The sequence below is a fragment of the Rousettus aegyptiacus genome, unplaced genomic scaffold, assembly GCF_014176215.1.
Source record: "Rousettus aegyptiacus isolate mRouAeg1 unplaced genomic scaffold, mRouAeg1.p scaffold_m13_p_1, whole genome shotgun sequence".
NCBI lineage: Eukaryota > Metazoa > Chordata > Mammalia > Chiroptera > Pteropodidae > Rousettus > Rousettus aegyptiacus.
Window position 1 is genome coordinate 41,679,519 of NW_023416284.1, and position 23,546 is coordinate 41,703,064.

Sequence of the window (23,546 nt, forward strand, 5' to 3'; positions counted from 1 at the left end):
GGTTCTATGAGACTACTAAAATGAATAGTAGGAGTATTTTTTTTTTAAGCTCTCTGAGAGTTTGTGTAAAATGATAATTATCTATTCCTTGAATGTTTGATCAAACTAGCCTATGAAGCCATCGTAAGCCTGTGTTTTCTATGTGGTATGGGAATAAACTAAACTACTGATTCAGTTATTTAATAATTATTGAACTATTCAGATGTTCTATTTTTTCTAGAGTCAATTGTGGTTACTAACTCTTTTCGAGGAATATTGATATCACCTTTTTGTATTTGTTGGCACAAAGTTGTTCATGTATTCTCTTAATTTGTATTTGTGCTCTATCCACTATAGTTTGTTTTCCATTCTGAATGTAGTTTTTTTACTTTTTTCTTAACTTCCTGAAAGTACTTTTTTTGTTTAAATACTCTTATTTGAAGAATTAAGTTCTGAATTGTTCTGTTATATCTTAATACTGCTTAATTTTGTTCTCATTTTTATATTGCCTTATTTCTTTGTTAGTGTTTATTCTCCTTTTTTCCTGGTAAAAATCTTTAGCTAGTTGGAGAGTTTACTAATTTTTAGCCATTATTCTTTTCTATAATAATAATTTAACACTAGAAATTTCTAAGTATATTTTTACTCGCATCCCAAAATTTTAAGTGGAATTTCTATTATTCAGTAATAAGCTGGGGGGTTTTTTAGCCCCCAACATAATTCATTTTTTACCCGTTCATTTATATGTTTAAAAGTCATTAAATTTCATAAAATGTATTATGAATTTTTTTAAAAACTTATTTTCTAACATTTTTAAATTATAATCAGAGATTGTGGTTTGTATAATATTATTTTATATTGGTTGAGACTTATTGCCTTGTACGTTGTCACTTACAAATGTGTATTTTTGATTTAAAAGAATAGCTATTATCTAGTTATTAGGTACATGTTGTTATACAAAGGCATTAAGGCAAACTAATTGAGTTATTCAGATATTCTATATACCAACTTATGTTTTGGGAGAGGGAATCAGGGTAACCTAACAATTTCCCCTTTATATGGTAAAATCAGTTTATTTTTTATTTGGTTTTTCACTTATTTTACATTTTTTTAAAATTAATTTATTAAGTGTCTACAAGTTTAAAATTTTTACATCTTCCTAAGGAATTGATCATTTTATTATCTATTTTATCTAATATCACTGAAACTTTACCAGCTTTCTTTTTGCATTTGCCTGGCATTTTGGCTTGGAAATTTTTGAGTCATACACAGAATGAATTCAGGTCTCCAACCTTGGTGAGTCTGGGCTTGTTAAGAATTCTCAGGAAACAATATTTTTCTTTTTTCTTTTTCTTCTTCCACCTCAAGCTAAGGCCAAGGCCAGGAAATATCCCTATTATATTTTTGCGATAAGGATTTTGATTTGTTTTCTTGATTTTTTTTTTTTTTTTTAGAAAAACTTCACCCATTTCAGGTTTCACCCTTTAAGGGGGGAGGGGGGAAGCTATAACTGAATTGAAGAGAAAATTTTATTTACATACATTTACATTGGGGCCAATCAAGACTCCTTGAGGATTTTGGGGAAAATTTCTTGAAAAGAGTAAGGAAAAGTAACATTAGGTTGCTTACTAAATTATAGGATTGTCTGTTTTAACCTGCTTGACAACCTATTTTGAGTTCAGATTATAATCATGAAGATTATGTTCTGATTAGTAATATCATATACTGTATGTGAAGGATTCTGAGGTTTGTTCTGGCAACTGATAATAAACACAGATACTATGTAGATTCTGGAAGACTATAGTTTAGAAGCGTTAGTTATGTACAGATTGCAGGTCATTATTTTCAAAATTCTTTCTCAACCTTTTGGAAGTATGAGCTTTATTTGTAGGGATTGATGCTGGAGGGGTGATATCTTTAGTTCTACCTCCTACCTTGCTTGACCTCACGTCAAGCAAGCAACCAATTAAATCCCTAGCTCTCACTAGATAAAAATGAATAGATACTGTATGATTATATTTATATAAAAATCTATAAAGTCCAACCAGTAGTGACAAAAAGGAGATTAGTTCAGGAGAATAGGATGACAGAAGGAAGGAAAGAGAAAAAGAGATTAAAAATAGGCATTAAGAAATTTGGGGTGATGGTTATGTTCATTATCTCAATTATGGTAATAGATTCAAATTGTACATGTTAAAATATGTGCAGTTTTTATTTTTATGTCAGTTGTATCTCAGTGTACTGCAATGAGCTTTTAAAGACACACAAAAATTTCTTTTCCTCCTGGAGCTTACATTTTAGTGGGACAAAACAGACAATATGGAATTCAGCAACTTCTGCCTTAAAGCAATATGAGGACAAGACACAACCCATAGAATGTGGCATCTGAAAGGGGCTGGAGTGTAAGCTCTATGAGAGCAAGGATCTCTTCTGTCTCATAATTATTCTATCTTCATTGCTCAGAACACTGCCTGACACCTAGTAGGCACACAGCATATACTTGCTGAATGAATAAAGATTCCTCAAAACAAAACAAAATAACTGGCTTTAGGCCACCAGGGATTGGCACATGCCTTTTGGCATTTATGTTGTTTCTGTACTTAGTCACATGTTGCGAAAACTTATTTTCAAAATCTTATCTGGTACTTTTACTTGATGAAAAAAGTTTTCTTGGAATATTTAGTTTCATTGCTGGGATTTTGTCAATTCTTCGGTTGATTCTAAGGTCTGAGCATTTATCAGTTGTTTGTTGGAAACTTACAGTGTGTCAGTTACTGTGTGGCGGTCTGGGGATATAATGTCAAAAGGAAACAGATAAGAGATCAGTCTGTTGGGATACAGATAATAAATACACATAGATGAATCAACTGGTGACTAATTTAATTACTTTGGAGAATGAGATAATTTAATAGATTCAGGAAAATTCCACATAAGATCTCAGGAAGGAAAAAGATAAGTGTATGATTCTTAATCAGTTTTGGTCTGTTTCATTAAACCAAGCTAAATTTTAATATGTAGCAATGATACTTGCATTAAAATATGTTTAATATGACTTCTTAGGGACTATTGTGTTGGTGAAATACATTATAAAAACATATTTATTCCAAGTGAGTACTTAAAATGACTACATTTTATACTTCAGTGAGGTTGATGTTAAGACATACATCCATTCCAACTGAAAAATAAGGACACGTTAGACTCTGGACCTAAAGAGAAACCTCATGAAGACATTCTGCAAAGATCAAAACGATCTCTTATGAACCTCCCGATGGCACTTAGTATGTAACAGGACATATTGATCTCTATTATTCTTAACAGCAACAAAAATACAGCATTCCATTAGTGATAGTCCACATTATGCTAGGCCTTAGGATTGGATGATAACACTCAGGTTAATGTGTAAAGATTTGCAATATTCTTTTATATGTATGTACATATATACACACATGCACACAGCACATAGACATGTGCATATCATGCAACATTGGTTTAAAAGTTTTTATAGTCTTGTACATCTTTTTTTTTATACTCCACACCAATAAGATCAGAGAGAGCAGAGAGAAAGTACACCTATTTCCAAATTAAGATTACCAAATCACTTTGATTTTGTGAATTTGAGCTCTCATGTAAAAATGCCTTCGAGTAGGTGGTTTCTGTAAAAGGGTTTGTTTGTTTGTTTGTTTGTTTGTTTTAATTAAAAGGCTGAAGTACCTAACATAAATTTAGTTTCACTGTTTTCTAGAAAACTCTGGTAATATTAAATTTCAATCATATTTATTAGTTTCTACAAACCAATCAGAAAGAGATTCTTTAGGAGACTTAGATCTAATTTATTAGTACTCTCCAAAGGTAGGAAAATATTTCATGCTCACAATGAGAGGTAAGGGCTTTTCTTAACTTTATATACATATAGTGCTTTCAGCTTCTATTCTTCTTTAACCATGATAAATGTAGACACAAAAATACACTCATCTGTATGTCAAAAAGCTGTTCTTTCCATGTTCTTGTACAAAAACACCAACAGGAAAACAAAAAGAGTAGTAAACATACTCACTGTTATCTCTCAAAAAAAGGAGAATAGATCCCTATATAACCAATATATAATAGATCCTCATCATCTTAGCAAATTGTCAGACCATAAAAACTGAACTCCATTTATTGTTGCTAATAATGGAAAACTTCCAGCCCAAGTACAAACCAGAACCAAGCTTGGCTTAGTATCAGAAACAAAAATATAGAATTGGAAATTTAAAAATGAGGAAACAGAGGGACAAAGACAAAGTTCTGTTGGGAATTTACTTTGGGAGCTAAGAAATCATGTATATGGGATTAAAGCAGCTCATGAATTGCATATCTCAGGTATCACTATTTAATTGATTCTGGAAGATGAGTCTACTTAAACATCTCAGTGAGACTTCCAAAACTTGCAAAGTATAATATAAGAAAAAAATAAAAATATAACATAAAATTATGCAAAATGTGCAGGCGACAGGTATTTAACTCATTAACAAAGGAACTAATAAGATGGTGGTTAGCCTGGTTTAGAGAAAATTGGAGAGAATCAAGTATTTATAGTTGCTGAAACAAAGAATGCTTAAGTACAACTCAAATTTAGATACAGAACTGGTTAATATCTTAAGCATAATAAAACTGTAACCTTTGGAATTATCCTTTCTATAGGACTAAAATAATTTGCATCTGTACCAGACAAAATTAATATGCAATGCTGTTGGATAAGAACCATTTGCATCATCAACATTTTTCTAAAAGTTAATCTATCAGGGAACGTAAACAGCATGAGTGAAAAACAGTTATTTACTCATTCACCAAATATTTAAGGAAGGCCTACATTGTGCCAGGCACCATTCTTGGAGCTGAGGATATCTCACTGTCTGTGTCCCTCGTGGATATTTATTTACCTTATGTCTCAGTGTATACCTAGCTCCAGCCTTCATTGCCACAGAGAGAGCCTGACCTTGCCTATACCCATATTTCATGCGTAATAGAAAGATGCCCTAGGTATCTGGCAACCCACATTCGAACTACAAGAGACCAACGCATGTTAATCCTATATTCTTCTTGAGAGTGTAGAAGATAAATCAGTTGCATAAACAATTTACCCTTAAATATTTAAAAAGTGCTATTAAAGAATTCATATCTCTGTAGTATTTTAAAAATTGGCTGTCCTTGTGCAGAGTGTTGTCTTTGACCTAGAATAATTGAGTTCTGAGGAAAAGGTTTACTGGAAAGAATTCATTTGCCTTTTTTACTCTTTGCTTAGCTACTTTTAAAGTTTTTCAAACAGACAGTGTGACCACATTTCATATTTGTTGTCTTTACTTCATCGTTCTTGAATTTTATCAATTTTTGAATTTTCTACATTTATATGAAGTACTGCCTTGGTTAGACACTCTCTTAAATAAATGTGAGTGTGTGTTTTCCTTTATGGATCCCAAATAGTGTTCTCTATTTTGGAGGAATTTATTACATGCCTGCTTTCTTTAATGGCTCAGTCATTGTCCATTTACTGAAGTATATCCTGCCATTAGTGGCTTTGTCATATAAGTAGTAATTAAATGTGCTTTGTTGAAATCCTGTAGCAAAACAAATCTTAATCCAGTCGTTTTGGAATTTGTGGAGTGTTTGGGTGTTTCGGTTCCTCTTCTGTAGCATCTTCGATCTCTCCATAAAATTTGGCATGTTTTATTTTTTTCAGCAATCAAGAACATGTTTATATTCTGTGAAGGTAATCTGATCATAGAGTTTTGTTTTGCTTGAATTATTTGGACCAAATATTCTGTGTTGTATCAATTGGTATATAAATTTAAAGAATATTTATATAGAGATACAAAACATTTATCATAATGATTTCTTTTTTTAAAACTTTAAAATGTATGTTGACTACAAATTATAAACGAATACCTTTTCAGTTAGAAAATCTTTGTTTATCATTTCAAGTATGTTTTAAAAACAAAATCTGTATCTTCTACATTTGAATGAAAAGTTTAAATAATTGTAGAATTAGCACAGTAGATTTTTTTACATTGAGGTTTAATTTGGGGATGTTTTTCCTTTGAAATACTTGGTTAGTAACAAAGAAAATTAAGCTTTAACAGTGTAAAGTAGGTACATATTATTTGCTTTCTCACTGGGGAAAGGAATGCATTCTTTTGGCTAAATCAATAGTTTTAAAACTGTGCTTTCGAATTCATGTTTTCCGTATTGATGTGTTTACATCATAGAGTCACTTTCACATAATAACAGAAGCATAAGAATATAAGTTGCATTTGTATTATAGTCCTTGTGATGTTATTAAAATTGGATACAGTCAAAATATTTACAGACTATCTTTTTATCTGATTCTGCATTCAGAAAGAGGATTGTACACAGGCAATTAACCCTTTTCTCAAATTTTGCATCTTTAGAGGCAAGGAACGGCTCCACCTCCAATGAAACTGCCACCTCCTTATAAAGCTCCATCTGATGACAGTGATGAAAATGAAGTAGAATATGCATTTACCAACAGTGAGTTTCTTTAAATTATTTGAAGTGGATGCAGAATTTATTAAATTGTGCTTTGATGATTGTTGTAAATTATCAAATACATTGCTGTGAGTTCTTAGAAAATGTGCACTAACCTATCATGCTGAAAGAGAAAGTTTACATATCCATAACTTTTGTGACTTTATTTTTCTAAGCTTTTCTCTTTGACACTAATATAATATTAGAGTGAAGATAAATGAAACTGGGTTATACACTATTTTATCTACATTCCATCCTAGTCTTACTATTTGGTTGTGAATACAAGAATGCTAAGAAGTCCTTGAAATTGCAGTTTGACTCAACAATAATCTAAATTGGATGTCAGCTCTTGATTACTGATCCTACTTGAATGGATGGTAATGTGTTGCTAATGCAAATTACAGCAGACCCAAAATATTTTCTTTTTTAGAATTTTTTTCATGATTTCCTTTTGCATTAGCTTTATCAGCTATTCATTCATATAGAGAGAGAGAGAGAGAGAGAGAGAGAGAGAGAGAGATAGATAGATAGATAGATAGATAGATAGATTTAATAGAGGCTTTATTTAAAAGAATTTGTAAAGTATATATAGTTAAATCTGATTGCTATTATGTATGGAATTTCTTTTAGGGGTGATTAAAATATTCTAAAATTAGATTGTGGTGATGGTTACACAATTTGTGAATATACCAAAACCCCACAGGATTATATATTTAAATGGGCAATTTTTTGGTTTGTGAAATATATATACACACACACATATATCTTTCTTTAAAAAACTTTTTTTTTTTTTATGTACAGAAAAGTAGTTTGATAAAGAAATTGAAGACTTGCATTTCCTAGTGTGTAATCTTAAAGTGTGTGATCTCTCCTGTGAAAACAATGATACTTCACAGAATTGTAATGAGGATTAAAATAAGGCCTTGAGCGTGCCATATTGTGAATCTTCAAGTATTATGGCTCTTATTATTGTTAATAATAATTAAGTTGGCTTTATAAACTTTATATTTTTTAACTATAATAATATAAATATAAATATAATTAAAAATTTAGTTGACTTTATAAAAGTTTGGTTTGTACTTTATGATTTTACAGAGCCCTTTCTTATGCGTTTTTAAAATATATTCACCAAATCTTTGTTGAAAGCCAACTGCTTTTCACTAATAGTATTTAGTGGGTCTGCTATGAGATGAATAAAACATAGCTCTCTTTTTCTTTGTGGGGTCTTCGGCCTGGAAGGGAGGATACAAAAGCATGGAAACAAATTCTGATAAATGTACTGTTGTGCCCTGGTTTTCAACCTCTTTTGGGTACAATTGATATGTGTGTGCACATGTGTACTATAAGCCCTTGTTCAGATATGGGTATTAAGACGGCTGCGGCAGAGTGGAGATGGTTTGTTGTTTATTCATAATTTCTGAGATACTAGAATGTTCATATTTGCATAGTTATTAGGGAACCTGGTTTAGGCAGGTCACTAAGACTACATTCTAATCCTAGTTCCACAATTTAATCATGAATTCATGGACAAGTTACTTAATCTCTTCCTAGATTACACCTTCTTATCTGTAAGGGGAGGAGAGATGTCTTATTATAACCTGCTTCGTAGGATTGTTGTGAGAATTAGAGGAGAAAAACATTTAAAGAGCTTAGTATAAAGATTGTGATATTTAGTAAATAAACACTCTGGTTTTCCATGTGCCAGGCCTTCACATATATTATTAACTCAGTCAACATACTAACTTTGTGAGGTCTCTAATTTTACAAATAAAGCAACTAAGGTTCGGAGAATTTAAGGAATATGTTTAAGCTTACACAGCCAATAAATAGTGGAAATGGAGTTTAAACCTAGGCACTCTGACTCCAGAACCTGTACTATCATGTATACTTCCCATTGCTTAAAACCCATTACTGTGGTAGAAGTAGGTTCAAAGTGATTGTGGGTTATTTAGTGAATATTACTTTGATGCCATAGGATAGGCAGAGCAGCAGCACCCACTTCAAAGTTCCAAGAGCATATGCACATGTGTGTTTGCACATGTGCACAGACACATTCACGGCATTAGTGAGTTCAGGTAGGACACTGATTTACACTGAATGCAGAAGACGACTTCTAATATCTAAGTCATCTCACTATGACATTCCACAGATTCTCCAGCAAAACTACTCGGACTGTGAATCTGACTTTCCTCTCCACTCATTTTGCTCCCCAGTGTACATTTCTCTTCCCACTTAACTTCCTATTGAATTTACTGATAACCTTCTCCAGAAGAGTTTGAACTGTTGAGGAGTATTAGATGGTTCACATTTAAAATGTAGGCGAGTCTAAAGACTCCAGCCTTCCTATATTTCTTTTTGAAATGAATCTCATTGCTTTTTCTTTGTTCCCTAACTCATTAAATGACTATGCTGCTCATCTTTCCAAAACTAAATACTTTCGTCTCAAAACTAAGACTTCTTTTTACAGTGGCGAAAGTATGATCGTTTAACTCTCAACTCTCCCATGATCTAGGACTGTGAAGTGGGTGGCAGGAATCCAAGCATGAGGCCCACCAGGAAGTGGTGATTGTATTAGATATATCACAGACATGAAAGACACATGATTTTAAAGGGTAGTTAAAACCTAACTTAGGCGAGCTTTAGTAAGTTACTTACTTATTAAGTTAATCCCACCAAGAAGTATTTATCGAGTGGGTATTATAGGTGAGCAGACACTGGTGTAGGTGTTGGGAACACAGCGGGGAACAATATCTTTCCTCTCATTAGCTTATGTTCTAGCATGGGAGAAAGGTTATAAGCATAAAATAGTTTAAATATTGATAAATAATATAAGTACCTAAAATAAAACAAGGTATTTTGAGAATAAATGCCTTGGAGGAGGCAACATTAAGTAGAATGAGTAAGAACGGCTGGGATGAGACCTAACTGACAAGCAGGAGCCAGACAAGTAAAGAGCTGGCTTATGTAGTCATCATATAGATTAGATATTTTTTCAGACTGCGATCCACAGTAACATATATTTTAGTTAACCAAGTATGATGTGTGTGTGCACATACACATATACACACAATTACATAAGTAATTACATCTTGTTAAATGCTACTTATCTTCCCCACTAAACCTTTAAGTTCCATGAGGCTAGTGACCTCTCTCAGTTTTGGCCTGGCACAGTATGAAAACTCAGTATTTTGGTCAGATTAATGACTTGCGTAGTCACAGTGGGGTGCAATGAAAATCTAGGTATGCTCGAGGTGCTTCCGAGATCCTCCTTCTGCTGAACTAACTGTACCATCCATTTAGTTTCACAGCGTTCTGTCCAGAACGGCTTGACTTCTCCTTCCCAGTATGCTGCTCCACGCCTTATCGATAAGTTTTGATCACCAGGGAGAGAAGCTACTATGTCCATAGCATCCTGCTTTGTTCACTTTTGATCTCAGAGGTTAAATGCTTTTACATCAATTGAGTCTCTAACCTGTTGTCATTCATTCTTTCAGTCATGTTTTAAACTGCAGAGAACTGGTTTGGAATATTTCTGTAATATATGAGAGTGATCATAAAGAAGCAATGAGAATCATACAGTAAACATTTCTCTTGATGCATATTAGGTCCTAGAAATTATGAATATAATTGACTTGTTTGACAGTTGGCTTTGAAGTGGTATAACAGAGATGTGAATGGAAAGCCATGCTGAAAGCCTCTTAAAGCCCTATATCCTTTAATTTCAGCATAGCCTACTTTCCTTAGATGTTTAGTTTTTTCAAAATGATTTTTTTTCATAAAGGATCTGATATAATTATTAACTGTGCTACATTTTTATGGCCTTTTGCTCAGATTCCATCATTCTTGCCCCACCAAACTGTTTGTCATAATGTAATATTCGGTATAAAGAATGTATTTGAGTTATAAGCATATAAAATTAACCTATGAATTGTACCATGCAAATAAAAATTAGATTACCAATACCTTGCATCTTCATATTTTACTTTAATTCTTATTGTTTTATTTCAATTATTTAACAGATAGGATACTGGCTAAGAGCTTTTGAAATGTGAATTATTATCAAATTGCTCAGTCACACTGTAAGTTTAGAGAGGATGGCTTTTTTAAAATAGCAACTTTATTGAGATATATTCTATATTACTATACAACTCATCTACTTAAAGTGTACAATTCAGTGGCTTTTAGTATATTTATAAAGTTGTTCAACCATCGCCACTATCACTTTTAGAATCTTTTCATCAGACACATCCACAAAAGCCCTGTTCACTGGTAGTCATTCCACTTTACCATATTTATTTAAAAATTCTTTGTATTCATATATAAAACATCTGCATATATATTTTTTAATTTTTAAAAGGACTTTATAGATAATCCTGATATGTTCCCATGGAGTAGGGTAGGGAACCTATCCAAAACTGCCTGTCCTCTTTAAAAAAATCTGCATTTAAATTTGGAAAAAGGCAAGAATATTTGCTAGTACTACTTTCCTCAAGAATTTAGCAATGCATTAAGCTTACCTCCCCACTCTGCCTCAAAACAACAAAAAATATCAAAAACTCAAATCTTTGTCTATAAGATGTAAAGCTATAAATGAACTGCACATATGAGAAAATCTAATTAATATTATTTACTTATAAAATTGACAAAAATTTATTAATAGCAATAACATAAAAACCAGGAAATATATAGGAATAATATAATTAGAAATGTAAAACTCATGTCAATGATCCATAACTATTTAAGTCATTTACTCTTTGACAATGTGATGAAAGCTGTAAACTCACTCCCCAGAAAAGTGTATGCGGATATACAGAAACATTGTTCTCCGTGTGCATGTGCACATGGGCACACACGTGCACACACATACACACACATCATTTTAAATAGGTATCATTTCGCCTAGTTTAGTGGAAGTCCTGAAGCCCATTTAAGAATTCATGGACCACAGGATAACAACCATATATATGTGTGTGTGTGTGTGTGTGTGTGTGTATACACACACACATATTTTTTAAAACTATGAAACTTTATTAAAGAAGATTTAGGGGAAAAATAGTGATACATTATTTTCCTGATAGAATACTAAGTATATCATAAATTTAAATTATTTCTAAATTACGCTATAAGTTTAAGGTAATTTTAATCCAAATTATAAGTATATATAGGCATTTTTAAAATACGAGAAATCGATTGAAAATTGATTCGGAAATGAAATGCTAGACAGTTTTGGACAGTGTCCCCTAGTATCTGCATATATTCTAAACTGATGGTTTTCAGACTCAATCTGTAGCTTTTAGAAATGAATATGAGTGTTTTGGTTGTCTAAATCAGCTTTTTTCAACCTTGGCACTACTGCCATTTTTACCAGATAATTCTTTGTTGTGGGAGGCTGTCATTTGTGTTATAGGATACTTAATAGCATCCCTGGTCTCTACTCAATGAATGCCAGTAACACTCTCTTTCTCACCTTAATTGTGACAACTAAAAATATCTCCACATATGGCTAAGTATCCCCTGGTCTAAATGGATGGGGGATTCTATTGTCAAATATAAGTTGGGGTGTCTAGGGCACTTCAATGTATGGAGTAGTCTCACACAACTAAGAATTATCCTGCTCAGAGTGCCAATAGCGCTCCCGATTAGAAACATTATTTACAACTGCAGGAATTAAATCAGTTTAGATTTTAGAACACACACAACAATAAAAAAAAGATTTTTTTTGAAGTAGTGGAAATAGGTAGATTATTCAATAAATGATGGGATACGTAATCATTTGGGGAGCTCTCTACTACTAACCAAAATTACAAGTTAATTCCAAAAGGATCATTTACTTCTAAAAGCTGAAGCCGTAAAAAACTATAAACGGTCTATATAGATTTATTAAAAATATAATTTTGGTACAGAGAAAGGTCTTTCACATTTATACCAATGCTATAAAGGAAAATAATCATGTTTGCTTATATAAAAATTTAAAACTTTATATGTGTATACATAAATATATACTACATAGTCAGAATAAAGATATATACAACAATAGAAAGGCAAACAAAGATCAGACAGTACAAAACCAAAGACATAAATTAGAGCAACAAATACAAAGTCTGTTAAGCCTCACTTATAATGAGAGAAATGTGACCTAATAAATCATCAGATTTTTTTTTTTTGATGTGTCAGATTACTTAAGAGTTTAAAAATTAGTACTTTTCATTGTTGGAAGATTATAGAAAAATAGAAGTTTTTATATACTGTTGTTAGGAATATGAATTCATGTGCTTCTTTCTACAGACGCATTTGGCAGCATGTATAAAAAGTTAAATTTGCATATTCTTTGACAGTTCAACTTCTAGTGATATTGCCTAAGGAATTTATTGTCTATGTGAACATGCCTATGTGAACATGCATGTGTGTGTGTACACATACCTACAACGATGTTTACTGCAGCATTTTTCCCTAATAGCAATTATAATGATATATAGTGTGTGTTATCAGTATATACTATAGCCTTGATTAAGTCACTTAATCTCTAAGCACTTTTAGCCATTTAACCTGGAACAAGTTGTCTCTCTTTTCCTTTGGTTTCCTCATGTGTAAGATGGGGGTAATAATAGTGCTCCTTTTACTGGGTAGTTGTGAGATGAGAAGACACATGACATGTTTATAGGGAGACATATGACATGTTACATAGGAAGTACTCCCGAAATGTTAGCTACTACTCTTTATTATTATTAATAATAATACAAAATTTCTTCAATTTGCCAAATATTGCTATTACAGAATGAAATTCTGGCAAAAGTATGTAATAAAATTTCACCCAAAATTATTATAATTTAACTTTTAAAAACTTTAGTAGTCAACTTTTTTAAGTTGAACATAATTGTGTAGGAACAATACATTAACACTACTACTGGACTGCTCCCCATCACCACTGGGTACTCTGATACTATTACGATTTTATTTTCATTTGCAATCACTAGAAGACAAAGATATTTTGAAATACTTCATTTTTCTCTAATACTTTTTCTGTTCTTTATTCTCTCCAGACCAAAGGTAGAATTATCACAGACGAATTTGTATATGATTTTATAATGTTTTCTCCTCATGGAATTTCAATGTTATAGGGTTGACAATTGACCTTTTTTTTTTCTTTCCTACCAATGGAGAAAGAGCACACATGAGTTTTTTGAGAAAAATTCATGGCCTGAATAGAATTTAAAAGCTAAAAATATAGCTTTTAAAAATTACTTTTTTGAATTCTAGTTTTCTAGAGTCCCCCAAAGTTTATAACATTACTCAATCCTTATTTTTCTGCCTTGTTTGAGTATTTATGAACATTCGTTGACTCACAAACGTTATAATATTCTTTGTAGAGGTAAGTCTCTTAATAGTCACATTAATTGTCAATATTTTTTCCTACTTAACCTTTGAAATATTTTAATAATTTTTAATACAAAAAATCAGCAGCTTTCATCCTCATCTTTAATCATTTGCAGTATTTTACTCTTGTAATATTAAATGAACACTTATGTTTCAATTAACTGGTAGAATTTCACCATATCAAGTACATAAAGAAATTTTTCATCAAGAATGCTAACCTAAATAGTTAACAGTGGATTGAAATGTTAGCCTTGTTTGTATTATTGTCATTAATGTGTGATTTTGTTTTTATTGTTAATCCTTACTGTCTTAGGATCATTGACCCTGCACTGGTTCAGAGGTGCCTGAGTGATCTTTCAAATCTTTGGCATTCCAAAAGCCAAAGCCAAAAAGCAGATTTTAGTCAAACTCTAAGGGCAAAGCTGAACTTTGTATAGTATGTTTTAATTGATAAAATGCAGAAGCATTGAGAAAAATCTTCTACTTTCAACTTTAATTCATTTGAGTTTTATATAACAAAATATGTTTATTTGGAAGAAAAAAATGATTTTGTCTCTATAATAAAATAATTAACTCAATTTTAAAAAAATGGAGAAAACTTGAGGTGACATTTCATTGAAAAAGGTATATAAATGGCTAATAAGCACATGAAAATGCTCAACGTTATTGATTTTGACTAGAAAAACAGGCATATATCCAGCACCCTCATACGCTGCTGGTGAGAATGTAAAATGGTACAGCTTCTTCGGAAAACAGTTTGGTAGTTTCTTACGAAGTTAAACGTGAGTTTACCATACAATGCAGCAGTTCTACTTCTAGGTATCCCAAGAGAAGTGAAAACTTATATGTTCACATGAAGATTCCTACATGACCATTCAGAGCAGCATTATTCACAGTAGCCAAAAACTGGAAATAGCCAAATGTCCATTAACTGGTGAATGGATAAACAAAATGTTGTATGTCCATGAAAGGAGCAAAATACTGATACATGCTCATTATGCTAAGTAAAGGATGCAAAAGACTATATACTGTATGATTCCGTTTACATAGAATGTCCATTAAAAACATTTATAGAGATAGAAAACAGGTCACTGGTTGCTTAGAGAACGGGTTGGATTTGGGCTTGATGGAAATTGTTAGTTAGAGTAGTAAAAATATTCTAAAACTGGATTGCGGTGATGGTTGCATACCTCTATAAATTTACTAAAAATTATTTAATTGTGTGCTTTCAATGTGTATATTTTATGTTGTGTAAATTACACCAAATAAAACTGTTAAAATTATTTCAAAGTTAAATATTATAAATTGAAGAAGCACGTTTGTAAGGGATAATTGAAATTCTTTATGAAAAGGTCTATCTTAAAGGAGGAGAGCAATCAAATAGAAAATTTCTTTAAAGAAGGAAACAGAAGTATCTTAGTGTCTTCCTTGCTGGTGATGGGATTTGAGAACTTTTTTATTTTTCTTTTATTAGTTTCAAGTATACAGTACGTTGGTTAGTTGAGAACTTTTAAGGTCCTCTAGTCTGACTAATTTTACAGTCAGGAATCCTAAGACTCAGAGAAATTAATTTGCACAAGGTTTCAAAATTATTTTTTGTTGAGGTCAGGACTGGAATCAAGGTCTCATTTGGTGTTCAGGGCTACATTTAGGCTCCCATTCAGTGTTTCCTTTGTGTGTCATGCCAGTTTTTAACATAAAGTAGACTCGTGATTGATAAAGATTTATTGAGCAACTAGTAGTATTTCTGGTTTAATTTTTTGTTTGTTTCATTGTGCACTCTGTGGTTGATCTCTACCTTACCAATAGATGTCACTACAATCAACAGCAATTATTATCGAGGATTTAAAGAATATTAAGAAGGTTCACCCCACATAAGCAAACAGCATTCATTAGTGTTTTCTAGCAGTATTTCCATGTTCATTTTACTAAATATATTAATTTATTCTCTCCCTTTTTTTTTTTTTTGACAGTGCAAAACAGGAGGGGACAGATAAAGGCTAACATTTAAGTTTTAAATTTTATGTAAATTCTCACTTCCTAGAGTTAATTATTCTTTTTTCATCTTTATAATTAAGTACATAGAATTCTTTTTCTAGCCCTATAATTGTGGACTGTGAACATTGCTTTCTATTTTACTATGGTTTTTTTTTTTTATTTTAATTCTGAAAACTTTCAGAGCTTCAGCCCTTGATATAATTTGGATGCATTTATTGTAATTATCAAAAAATTTTGTTAAGATCTTTTGAGTAGCATTTAAATTATGTTCAGGTGTTCTTGACTTTTTAATATAAGATCAGTGATCAGATAGCTGACTAATTATTCCATATTTTACAAAGAAAGGTCAGAAGATATTGTATTAATGGATAGAAGGATAATTATGAAATAATTGCAGTTGGTTATATGAATATATTCAGATATGCTGGGGTGGGGCAGGGTAGGGGATGTAATGTAGCATTTTAAATGAAGTTTAAGAAACCTCAACTATTTCTTTAGTGATTTCTCTGAAGCTTCTCAGTTTTATATAATATATATAATATTTTTAATATACATTATACTTTATGTAATATATAATATGTAATATATATATTATATATTATATATATATATATATTCTCCCCCTCCCCCCAAAAAAAACCTAACTTGAAGACTTGACAGCTTAAAATAGAATCTTTACTGCATGTATAGAATGTTACTGAGACACAAATGAATTTCACTAGGGGATGCCGCATATTCAATGTGATTCACCAGTTTCTTTGTTATAAAAATGATTGAATGCTGTGAGCAGTAAGGAGAATGTAAGTTGATGACTGTCCCACGCACTTCAGACAGGCTAAAATCAACTGCTGTTTCCTTTTAATCTGCATTAGAAAGACGCAACTAATGCGATGAACTATTTCTCAGCAGTAAAACTGGGTCATTGCAATGATATTAATTGAAGCTGGCCACAAAATAAGTGGTTGTGTTTATACTGCCTCCTGGAACAGAGCTATCATCCTGACGCGAGCAGGGTAACCGAGTGCCACAGTCAGCAGCGTGAAGCATCTGAGGGTCAGATGTTGGAAACCAGGGATTCTGCTTCTCCTGGCATACTTTTTTCCAGGCAGCTTTCACCTACTGACAGATATGACTGTTAGCTTAAGGGGTGGCTTGAAATTAGCCTAATTGATTGCTTCTCTTGATAGAAATAGACTGACAGTTTGCCCTTACGGAGAATAAAATCTGAGGGGAAAAAAAAAATAGGCCCAAGGTCGACAGAAGAGAGAGGGCAGAGTCTGTGGTGAGGATTTGAGCTGCTTCCAGCATTGAATGTTTAACAGGAATGCAGATACCCTGAAGGGAACACTGGTACAGCAATGGTCCAAGGGGGTTTCCCAGGTAAGACATCTGCCTCTGTGATCTGTGGTTCTTTTGGAATGCAATCTTAAGCTGTTTTAATGATGGTGCAGAATGTTGTTTTAAAGGTTTGAATAAATAATAAGATATGCATTTATCTTAAGTGAGAGAGTGAGGGTACATGTTCATGTGCAAGGCAGTTGTATGTTAGAACAAACCTTTAAAAATTTTCTTTCATCTGTATTGTAGCTGGAATGTCCCTGTAATGTTTTTGAAAAGTAGAATAGTTTATCAGACTGTCAAGAATATACTAGTAGTTTTAGTGCCAAAATTCTTAACACTATGTTCATCCAGTATCCTCTCCTTTCAGAATTGTAATTGAAAAAGTCCATCTCCTGGACATTTATTATTGTTGTTGTTGTTTGTGCCTTCACTGTAATCAAAAAGGAAGATGATTTACATTCAAACAAGGTTATTCTGATTAATTTAAAATACTGACCATTCAGCATTTTGTTGTAGATGGAAGCAGAATATCATTAAGGAATCATACTGGTAAACAAAAGGCTGCGTTTCTAAACTGTAAAATAGCACCTTAGATATTATTTGCTAATTGTGATTGAGGTTCCATTCATCTAAACCTACACATTCAAAATCACTGATGGCGATGGGGGTGGGGGTTCAGCACCTGGAAGTCTTATCAGGAACTTCCTTGTTCACAGATGGTCCTTGAAATCAGTCCTAGATTGGTAATATAATTTCATGCAATAAATTACTCTCTAAAAAATTTTATTTTTTAACATAAGATTCTTTTTTTTTCATCTGAGTAAGATATAGAATATTTAGACTTAATAGGGTCTTCTTACTAAGAGTGCCCAAGGGAGGCAATTGTAAACTCAAAGAGTTAGACATCACATTATAATAGCCTTTCTTTCAGCAGTGTAAATGCAAATTAGATTATTTCTACTGCAACAACAGGATATATGCTGCATTCCTGATTTAAGCCAGCAAACCTTATGCCTGACTATGCTGTCAAAATAACTGAGCAAGAACTTTTCTTCTACCTAAATTATGGTTTCTGAAAATCTTAGTATTGGAGTCCTGAGCTATCTTCTATCCAGTGTTGTGATTTTGATGTATGGGGAATATTATAGCTCTTAAATGGATGCGTCGCAGATTCTCTGTAGTGCCAACTGTCTGTATTGTGTTAGTTTCCAATTCTGTAGTTAAAATTGCTTTCAGTTGTCTGTCATCCTTTCAATACTATTCAAACTTGTATTGACAAGGCAACTATAGGAATGATCCTGAATATTTGGGGACCCTACCTGCTTGCTTATCTTTAGTCCTCTTAGAGCAATTTGTTCATTTTCCTGTTGTTTTAGGAAGTTTCTTGATTATAAAATCAGTTTCTCCAAATTAAAAATGCATGTATGCTTCAGTCTCCTTGGTATAAACTGCCATCTTTGGTAATTTCCTTAACCTCTATCTCACCATCTTGAAATTTCCACTGTCTAGGCTTCATAAACCCCAGTAGAACTCTCAGGAATTCCCATAGTGGGTTTTCTAGAAATCAAATAGCATGTATCTAGTCAGGAATTTCAGTCTCTTTTGCATTTTATTCAAATAATATTGAACTCAGTTTCTTAAAAAAGTTATTAGCTATAAATGTGTCTCATAAGTAGAAATACATTAATGTAGTACATATAACTTTTTTGGTATTGCTGCTCAGGATTAATTGTTCACGATTTACATAACGAATATATACAGCATTTATTAAAGCTTTCTACTTATATATACATATTTTGCTCCAAAGTATTTTAATGTTTTGTGAGTCTTTATGTTATGTTCACTGTTCTGCACTCAGTTAATTTTTAAGGCATTTTTAAATTTTATATATCTTTTGGCATATATATATATTTTCATATTAAAGCAATTTATTTGAAGGTTGCTCAAAAAAAATTAACCTTTAATGAATACACTTAATGAAAGCTTAGTCTGTGCTTTGCAGAGTCACACCTGCATAAAATGGTAAAAAATTATGTTTAGGTTACAGGCATCTTTTATAAAAAATATAGGATTATAACTAAAGGATGAAGCCTCACTCTGCATAGAATTTACTTTTGTACTGCTTAGAAATGTTGTTTTAAATGGGTTTATGCTGCTTGATAACAATGGTTTTATGTCACTTTAAAAATATTTCAAGTTTGTGTATATGAATATAGGTTAAACACTCATCTTTTTAATTCATCCAATTTTGAGTAAAGAGAGAGTATTATAATTTGAATTAGGGAGGTAGTGTATTAAAAATTAAATAGCACTTGAAGTTATTTTCTTGAAGAGACTACCTCTTTTTCAGTGAATAAAATGGGAAGGTAAGAAAAAATGTTACTCATGTTTCTATTATATATATTTTTTACATAGATCTGTGTTTTTAAAAAATATTCATATTTATCTTTCTCTTTACATTTATAACATGCCAAGATTCTAAGATACTTACCTAGTATGAAGAATTCACATTGTGTATCATGAATATATCTGTCCCAAGAAGTTAGTCTTATTATTCCCATTTTATGGATAGTAAAACTCTTCATAGAAAGCTTGGAGCTGTTCATCCATGGATTGGTGGAAGTATGATATAACTCTGATGATCTAACATTAAAAACGTCTGACGCCTAATACAGTCCTAAACCTAAGGGGAGAAATACACTAATGTTATCTCTGCCCACAAGAAGTTTCTCTTCCTAAAAAGAGAAAATGTATATAGGCGCAAATGCATTGGAAGACTCTCTAGAAAAGACTGAACTTGAGAAGTTGATAGGATTGGCAGGAGTATGGCAGCTTCAGACATGAGAGTCCACTAAAAGGCCAGGAAATGTTACAAGCTGGGAACATAGGAGGTAAAGGACAAAGAGGATCTGATATGTACCAAGAGGGGGAATACATACTAGCAGCAAAGCAGAATGAATAAAGTAAGATCAGATTTTAGAGGGGCAAGAATTCTAAACCTTAAAGCTCAAGAATTTGTTATTTTCTGAAAAAGAAATTATAGTGGTAACTAAGCCATGGAGACTATACATTTCTGAACGTTGAAAGAAAATTTACAGTTTCATTTCTTTACTTTTTTTTTCTTTTTGAGTACTTATGTTTCAGGCACTGCGTTAAATGCTTTACATACATTATTTTCTTCAGTGCATATAATTTTATGTTTCTTTTTTAAAGTCTCATCATTGTATAGATTAAGTCTAGATGTCTCTAAAGCCTGCACTTTTACGAGTTCTAATTTTACATATTTTCAATGATCTTCTCAAATAATCCATTTCATTGGCAAAGAGAAATCGATTACTGTCCTCCTTTTCAGTAGTTGGGCAAATAGGTAATTAGAATTCACGCACACACACGATGCTGAAGTTCCAAATTCTGAAAAATGTTCATTATATTCTTTAGCAAACCACATTTTAATATTGAAAGTTCTAATTTTAAAAAAGTCACAAACCAAATGAAACTGAATGGAGGAAAAATACAGTAATGGAGGCATGCCATTAGTCTTCAGCGTATACCTCATATGGCATCACTTGCAGCACAGGATGTGTGCGACACAGCTTCTCGGTGTCAACACATTTCTCTTCTGTTACTGAAAATGTCCTCCATTTGAAGAAGAAATAGTGAGTCTCCTGATGCTAGCCAGAAGGGAAAGGGTATCTAAGATTAAGCAGATGTTTAGATGAAGTTTTAAAAACCGTACCTGGAGTTACTCGATGTTTTCACATTTATCCTAGATGAGGTAGAAATGTATTAGCATTTCAGTAAATGTTTTGAATTGAACTTGAGTTTTGGCTCAAGGTTGCCTGTACCTGCTTCAGGTTTTCTAAATCTGCTTTCGAATATTTCGGAAGTCAATACAGATATATGAGAGCATGCTGGGAATGAGAAGATAGCACCATTCAGCTTCATAAAGCAAAATGATCATTCATATAAAAGGTTTTAAAGAAAAGAAATTTATATCTAATGGACAGTTGACTAGCTTCCCATCTAAATGTTTGCTTGAATACATCTGATTTTTCTGGGAAATGTTTTGATTATACCTGAAGGGATAAAACAAGAACCATGTGATAGTCTAATAACAAACAGTTATATTGGTTAATGCTGCTCAATAGTGCCATATGAAATCTCTGAAAATAGCTCTCTGCTCCTGTGCAAAATTAAGTTAAATGCTTCGATTCCTCAAGTGATGGGCATTTGATTTGATTGATTGCCAAGGCACATTTATACAGTATAATAATTTGCAAGTTATTTGGTCCTGTTTTGATTATTCTTCAAGAGGAGACATTTTGGCAGATAGATAATCTGTTTTCACAGATCACAGAACCTACAAAAACTAGCTTCCCATTCTTCAGTCCCTGTGGAATCTATAACTTTCATCATATGTTTGTTCTCTTATTTCTTTCTGTTTGAGCTGCAGTAATCATCCCCCTCTCCCCCTGCTCATAGAAATATGGCTCTTAATGTGCTTACGTGTTGTGAGATTAGATGTTTAGATGTTAGTCTTCTTTATCTCCAAAACGTAGATGGTCACTAAATTCTCTTTGAACTGATGTAGGAAAAAAAGGGTTTTTTTCTTTTCTTTTTCTTTCTTTCTTTTTTTTTTTTGATAAGAAGAGATAAGGACATTGAGCACTTTGGGAAAGAAAAGGAATTCCCACTAAGTAAAGGAACAGCAAAGATTATTAAGGCTTGGGACCCTGTAGAGAAACTTCCTCTGCTTTGGAATTCTATATAGGGCTCTTTTATTTCCTTGAAATATGTGTCTCTTTAGGAAGAAATGTCACCTCATGACCAATATGGATTTAGTCCCATGGTTCTCTGTCTTCATTATTAGTCACTCATTAATTTCTTTCCCTTGGTTGGACAGAGCAAGACTGGAAGCAGTGTGAGAGCAGGGACCCCTGATACGCTCGTATTACTGCGTGTTTAATGCCATAATGCTGTATCAAGCATTTGTCTTTGAGGAAAGGTAAATAGGCACAATATTGTATAAATCTCTCATATATATTTCATTATATATAATTGAACACATATGAATATGAATACATATTTGTATATACAACTATATATATACATACACTTGATAGAGATATATAGTTGAAAGTATATATCCTTATATTTTTATTCTGATGGGTATATTTTTTCAGAAGAGAACTTGTACTGTTTCTAATTAAATATTCTTATTTTACAAAAAGGAGTTTAAGGGCCAAAATGGAGAAGTTACTCCCTGTAGATCACAACTGACTATGGTAGAGCAGGGACTAAAGCTGGGATCTATTCCAAAATGATATATACTGTTGTCAACATAAGAAATGTCCCAACCTGTAGAGAATTTTTAGAGTTTATTTGAGCCAAACTGACAACATGTGCCAGGGAGCAAGATCTCAAATGCTCCTAAAAAAAATCCACTTGTGCATATAACCTAATGAATATATATGAGAGAATGGCCAAAGCGATGCAATTTATAAAATGAGCGTTCTCTTGGAACAGTGGTTTTCTAAAGAAGATGAAACCATCCTGAAATCTACATGTATTACTTTTTATGAACTACATAGCGCAATGATAGTATATGTAAGGAGAAGACATTTTCTCCCACTGGAACAATGGGTTTTTTTAAGAAAAAAATTCAGTAATCATAAAGAAGTTCTTATGAGGGTTTTATAGAATTGAAGAGGGTGAACAGTAGAATAATGGGCAGACAAATTTATTTTTCTACTTTCAGTCTTTTTTAATTGGTCAATTCATTGCGTATGTTTCCTCAGTGGTTTCTGAACAAATCTGTAATATGATTTATGCATGTAGCTTGTTCACAACGGTTAACAGGATCGTTTGTTGGTCAAATAGGAAAAAGTAGCAGCTTTTAATTTTGTAACCAGCAGGGCGAGCTAATTTAAAATTTAAGACTCAGTGAAGTTCAGCCTGTGCTTCATGTTTCAGTAAACAAAGTTTTATTGGAACACAGCCACACCTGTTCATTTACGTATTATCTCTAGTGCTTTTGAGCAACAAAAAACAGCCAGATTGATTGGTTGCAATAGAGATTGTACGGCCATAAAGCCTAAAATATATTCTTTCCAGCCCTTTCCAGAAAGTTTGCCACCACTTGAGTTATAGATAGAAGTTAAAGCTTTCAGTCAGGTGTGGGTTAAATCCTACCTTACAACTTACTCCCTGTGTGGCTTTGAGTAAATTACTTATTATAAAATTGTCTGAGCTTTGATTTCCTTTCCTCTAAATGGGGATAATACCACTTACCACATAAGTTTTTCCAGGTGATTAAATGGCATAAAACATAT

General features: G+C 32.5%; 1 protein-coding gene across 2 annotated transcripts in view; it reads left to right on the forward strand.

The window, feature by feature from the left end:
- Positions 1-23,546, forward strand: part of PATJ (PATJ crumbs cell polarity complex component) — a 282,880-nt gene that overhangs the window by 118,452 nt on the left and 140,882 nt on the right. For both annotated transcript variants that reach the window (XM_036234605.1, XM_036234602.1), the window contains exon 27: positions 6,405-6,504. In XM_036234605.1, the coding sequence (XP_036090498.1) occupies positions 6,405-6,504 (100 nt within the window). The remainder of the gene's footprint in view (positions 1-6,404; positions 6,505-23,546) is intronic.